At 35.6% G+C, this 6,258-nt stretch overlaps 1 protein-coding gene across 12 annotated transcripts in view; it reads right to left on the reverse strand.

The window, feature by feature from the left end:
* The window catches only part of nrxn2b (neurexin 2b), a 369,603-nt gene that overhangs the window by 22,892 nt on the left and 340,453 nt on the right, over positions 1-6,258 (reverse strand). For all 12 annotated transcript variants that reach the window (XM_077741584.1, XM_077741583.1, XM_077741586.1 and 9 more), the window contains one exon: positions 5,519-5,690. In XM_077741584.1, the coding sequence (XP_077597710.1) occupies positions 5,519-5,690 (172 nt within the window). The remainder of the gene's footprint in view (positions 1-5,518; positions 5,691-6,258) is intronic.

Below are 6,258 nucleotides of genomic sequence, written 5' to 3' on the forward strand. Positions count from 1 at the left end.
TACCTTTTTAGGGAGGAATTTACGAGCTGGAATCATTGGCAAGATCGGGAAAGTCTAGAAAAATCTGGATTTGCGCTGGTTAATCAGTACGCCCTTGGCCCTGCCCCTTAGTTTTCTGCGCCGGAATATGGCTGTAAATTGTACCATCGCTCTAGGCGGCCAACATAAGTGTCAGTTGGGGTCCTGTAACATGAAATTCAGATGGTAGATTTCTCGTAGAAGTTCTACAAACAAGCTTATAACCTTGGTATCATGATATTCATGATTCATTCTGAAAATGGTTCACAAGGGGAAAAGGACAAGCTGAAACAAAAAAAATGAATATGTGTCAAAGTGGCGGTCTGGGGGCCAAATCTGGCACGCCGCATCATTTTGTGTGGCCCGGTAAAGTCAGTCATGAGTGCCGAGTTTTTATTTTTTGGATCAAATTAAAATGAAGAGTATAGGTGTATATTACATTTCCTGATTTCCCCCCATTTATCAATAATTGTCATTTTTTAAATCATTTTTTTCAGTTTTTAGTGCAAAAATTATTTAGTAACATCTGAAAACATCTTTTAAAAAATCTAAAAGAGACATTGTTTTAAATCTATAAAAAACAGAATATTCAGGGCTTTTGATCCAGTTCTTTTAATTCATTTATAAAAATAAAGAAATCCAAATATTACATTTAAAAAGGTCCGGCCCACGTGAAATCAAGTTGATTTTTAAGCAGCCCGCGAACCAACCCGAGTCTGACACCCTTGCAATAGACCACAGGTGCCAAAGTGGCGGCCGGGGGACCAAATCTGTCCCGCCGGATCATTTTGTGTGGCCCGGGAAAGTAAATCATGAGTGCCAACTTTCTGTTTTAGGATGAAATTAAAATGAAGAGTATAGATGTATATTAAATTTCCAGATTTCCCCCCATTTAAATCAATAATTGTAATGTTTTTAATCCATTTCTTCAGTTTTTAGTTCAAAAATCATTTTGTAAAATCTAAAAATATATTTAAAAAAAGCTAAAATAAACATTGTTTTAGATCTATAAAAACCTGAATATTCAGGGCTTTTAATCCAGTTCTTTTAATCCATTTATAATTTAAAAAATCTAAATATTATATCTAAAATGTTCCGGCCCACGTGAAATCAGGGTGTGTCAAAGTGGCGGCCCGGGGGCCAAATCTGGCCCACAGCATCATTTTGTGTGGCTCGGGAAAGTAAATCAAGAGTGCCGACTTTCTGTTTTAGGATGAAATTAAAATGAAGAGTATAGATGTATATTAAATTTCCAGATTTTGCTCCATTTAAATCAATCATTGTAATTTTTAAATCTGTTTTTTTCTGTAGTTTTAGTTCAAAAACAAATTTGTAAAATCTAAAAATATATTTAAAAAAAGCTAAAATAAACATTGTTTTAGATCCATAAAAAACTGAATATTCAGGGATTTTAATCCAGTCCTTTTAATCCATTTATAAAAAAATCTAAATATATATCTAAAATGGCCTAAGTGAAATCAAGTTGACGTTAAAGCGTCCCGCCAACCAACCCGAGTCTGACACCCTTGCACTAGAGCTAGCGCTTCCAAAAATGTTGGCATGGAGTGTTTTGTTCCACTTTGTTCCAGAATCAAATGATTGGATGTGGGTCATAGGAAATTGTTTCATTCGTTTTCCGTCTGCAGGCATTTTCCGGCTCGGCGAGGGAAACGGGCCTTCATCTGCCACTCATCTGATCCGCCCCCTTAACGCCTCGACCCCCCCAACCCCCCCAGTTTGAGGTGTTAGCTCCCTGAATGCTGCTTCTCAAGCAACATTCTGAAAATAGATTGGGGTGTTAATGAGAGAAACGCCCTGTCCCTTCAAACTTGCCAAAAGAGGAGTGTAACCAAATAACAACGAAAATACCATTTATCACCGTATTTTCTCGCATATAAGTCGCACCCTGATTCAAAATTTTCACCTCCATATTTGTAGTTTTGATAGGGAGTACAAATGTGTTATTTTGAAGAGAAAATCTTAAGAAAAATCATCGTATGTGGTATTTCTGAGATACTTTAAGAATCGAAAATATTGTCTGATGGATTGCCTATACATAGGCAATTCAAAAAGGAAGTCATGTGACCAGTACAACCAGGAAATCTGTCCGTAGTGGTCTAGTTTGTCATCGCTAGGTAAGATGACGGCACCCTGAGTGGGAAATGGGGAGTTTTTTTCATGTTTTATGTGAGATACAGTTTATTTATTTATTTATTTTTATTCATAGACGTCAAAATAAGTATTGTTTTGAGTTTTATCTGTTTATGTTTTCTCTATTTGGAAATAAATGACTGTATCAGGTGGATTGTCTTGCGATATGACGTTTAATATGTCACCTTGCAGTAATTTGTACATGTCAAGTCTAATTTGTGGATATAGAACCCACAACCTTGGTTTAGACAAAAAAAAATAGTTACAAATACGGCTTATATGAGAGAAAATACGGTAGTTGGTATATTTTTTGCAATTAAACAAAATGGATTTAAGATGGATAAGTAAAAATACGGCTTATATGCGAGAAAATACAGTAGTTGGTATATTGTTAGTAATTGTTTTTAAAAATGGCTTTCAAATAAGGCTTATATGTGAGAAAAACGGTAGTTGGTATATGTTTAGCAATTATTTTTTTAATTTAAGATGGATAAGTACAAATATGGCTTATATGTGAGAAAATACAGTAGTTGGTATATTTTTAGTAATTGTTTTAAAAATGGCTTTCAAATACGGCTTATATGTGAGAAAATACAGTATTTGGTATATTTTTAGAAATTAAAAATGGCTTTGAGATGGATACATAAAAATACGGCTTATACGCGAGAAAATACAGTAGTTTGTATATTTTTAGCAATTTAAAAATACTGGATTTGTGATTTTTTTAAAATAATTTGTGCATATATAAGCCGCACCCTTGACTAAAACATCATTTTTTTGTTACAAATACGGTTTATATGCAAGAAAATACGGTAGTTGGTATATTTTTAGCAATTAAAAACATTATTTAAGATGGATCAGTACAAATATGGCTTATATGTGAGAAAATGCTGTAGTTGGTATATTTTGAGCAGTTTTTTTTAGATAAATGGCTGTCAAATATGGCTTATATGCGAGAAAATACAGTAGTTGGTGTATTTTTAGCATTTGAAAAAATGGCTTTGAGATGATACGAACAAATACGGCTTATATGTGAGAAAATACGATAGTTAGTATATTTTTAGCAATTAAAAAACATGGCTTCATGATTTTTTAAAAATAATTGATGCATACATAAGCCGCACCCTTGATTTAAACATCATTTAGTTGCAAATACCGCTTATATGCGAGAAAATACAGTAACCAACAACAAATCCCAGAAGTAGAACGCTATCTCAATAACATGAAACTTTCCCTAACACTCACAGATGTTTTCAGGCTAAGATTAGGGGAAATAGTAACAATTAATTGACAAAAACAACCAAAAATACCCCAGTTTTTTTCCGGGTTCAAGGTTTTTTTTGTAGGAATCTCGATGGACTAGATTGGAACCCGCAATGTCTTCCTTTAAGCAACCATACAACCCTCAACACAGTAGTGAGAGAAATGTAGCGTGCTCTGAAAATAGCGTTTTAAGCGAATATAGGGTAAAACAGGAACGCTTATAGTGACTCATCATTTTTTTTAACAGCGTAGCTGTGTTAAAAGCATCAAGTTTGAATAAAGTGCACTTTTGCTGATGTCAATTTATGCAAAGTTTTCCGGGTGGACTGTTTCAACTGTCACTCATTAGCTGGGATGACAGCTGAAGTTAACGAGAAAGTTGATCTAATTATCACATTTCATCAAAAAATGATATTTAATTGAAAAAAATGGGTTTTTGCAAATATAGGGAGTGAACATTTATAGAATATATGCTTTTTAAACAATTATTCTGTCGTTTTATGACAAACTTTGCCACGCAATTAGCCGAAATGAATAACAAAACCTGTAATAATAAAGAAAAGTCATAAACTCATACATATATAATTATTGATTCAACACTACTATATTAACTACAAAAATATACAGAATTATGTATCTTAAATTATAGTCGGTTTCTCAGTTAGTTTATGTCATTAAATTACATTATTTTGGGCATTAAAAGGTGCACTGGATTATAAAATGCAGTAGTAGTAGTAGTAGTGGTAGTGATAGTGGTAGTAATCAAGCTGTAGTAGTAGTAGTAGTAGTGGTAGTGATAGTGGTGGTAATCAAGCTGTAGTAGTAGTAGTGGTAGTGATAGTGGTGGTATTCAATCTGTAGTAGTAGTAGTAGTGGTAGTGATAGTGGTGGTATTCAATCTGTAGTAGTAGTAGTAGTGGTAGTGATAGTGGTGGTATTCAATCTGTAGTAGTAGTAGTAGTGGTAGTGATAGTGGTGGTATTCAATCTGTAGTAGTAGTAGTAGTGGTAGTGATAGTGGTGGTATTCAATCTGTAGTAGTAGTAGTAGTGGTGGTAAGGATGGTGTTATACATAAACTCAATGGAGCTGTAGTAGTAGTAATATTAGTAGTGGTTAAGGGTTCTGTGATAAATCCACTAGCTGGAACTGTAGTAGTAGTAGGGGTTGTGTTATATGTCCATTTGATGAAGCGGTAGTAGCAGTAATATTAGTAGTGGTTAAGTGTTGAGGGATATATCCACTAGACGGAGCTGTAGTAGTAGTAGTAGTAGTAGGGGTTATGTGTTGTGCTCTACATCAACTAAATGGAGCTGTAGTAGTAGTAGGGGATGTGTTACACATCCACTACATGGAGCTGTAGTAGTAGCAGGAATGTGTCATACATCAACTAGATGGAGCTGTAGTAGTAGTCGGGGATGTGTTATACATCCACTAGACAGAGCTGTAGTAGTAGTCGGGGATGTGTTGTGGATCAACAAGATGGAGCGGTAGTAGTAGTAGTGGGGATGTGTTATACATCCACGAATTGAACTGTAGTAGTAGTAGGGGTTATGTGTTGTGCTCTACATCAACTAAATGGAGCTGTAGTGGTAGTAGGGGATGTGTTTTACTTCCACTAGATGGAGCTGTTGTAGTAATAGGGGATGAGTTACACATCACCTAGATGGAGGTGTTATGGTTGGAATAGAATTATTAATAATGTGTTGTGTTATACATTAACTAGATGGAGCTGTAGAAGCAGTAATGGTAGTAGTGGTCAAGTATTGTGCGATACATCCACTAAATGGAGCTGTGCTAAAGGGAATTTCATACAGTGATTAACTTATATTAATTATTATATAAAGACATCAGATAATACAGCGCACTTTTATGAAAATAGTTTTAGTTGCACCTTAAATAACAGAAAATATAGTTATCAAGAATAGCTAAAATAGGTAGCTACATTCGGCCTTACTTTCAACTCAACTGATATTTGGACAACGCATAATTTGGCGCCATTATTTCTCCCACTACTGTGTTTCTCGGAAATGAATGAGTCAGCTGTTATCTTTTGAGAAGAGCCCACATGATTGGCTCAATTCCTACCTGAGGGGAAGCGCTCGATGACGGGCTGGTTGTCCACCTGTAGCGTCGCATTGCCACCACTGCGCGTGAAGCGCACCACGTGGTACTTGCCGTCGCTCACCATCACCGCGCTCTCCTCGATAACGATGTCGTCTGTTCCCACGTTGAAGATCACGCCGACCCTTCCTCTCTCCTATAGATTGATGTAAAAAGAGGAACATTTTGACATGTACAGCCAACCAAAAATGGTCTGTAATTGGTTAATTCCCGCTGTATTACAACCCAAAATAAAAAGGTACCGTATTTTCACGACTATAAGGCGCACTTAGGTCTTAGATTTTTCTCCAAAATAGACAGGGCGCCTTATAATCCAGTGCGCCTTATATATGGGAAAAAACTAAAATGTGCCATTCATTGAGGCTGCGCCTTATAATGCCATGCGCCTTATGGGTTAGGGTTAGGGTTAGGGTTAGGGTTAGGGTTATGTGGTGCGTCTTATATATGAAAAATATGGTATTTAGCTTCTACAGTCAAGTTTGAAATAGAATAAGGCTGGAAAACAACAAAATCTGTACTGACACTAATAAATGCAAAAAAATATATTGAATAAACAATAATACTTCAACCAATAGTGGCCTCCACGCAGAAAAAAAATCCTAAAAAAAACTATTTTCACGACTATAAGGCGCACTTAAGACTTATATTTTTCTCCAAAAATAAACAGGGCGCCTTATAATCCAGTGCGCCTTATATATGGAAAA

This window comes from Stigmatopora nigra, chromosome 20 (assembly GCF_051989575.1).
Source record: "Stigmatopora nigra isolate UIUO_SnigA chromosome 20, RoL_Snig_1.1, whole genome shotgun sequence".
Lineage (NCBI taxonomy): Eukaryota > Metazoa > Chordata > Actinopteri > Syngnathiformes > Syngnathidae > Stigmatopora > Stigmatopora nigra.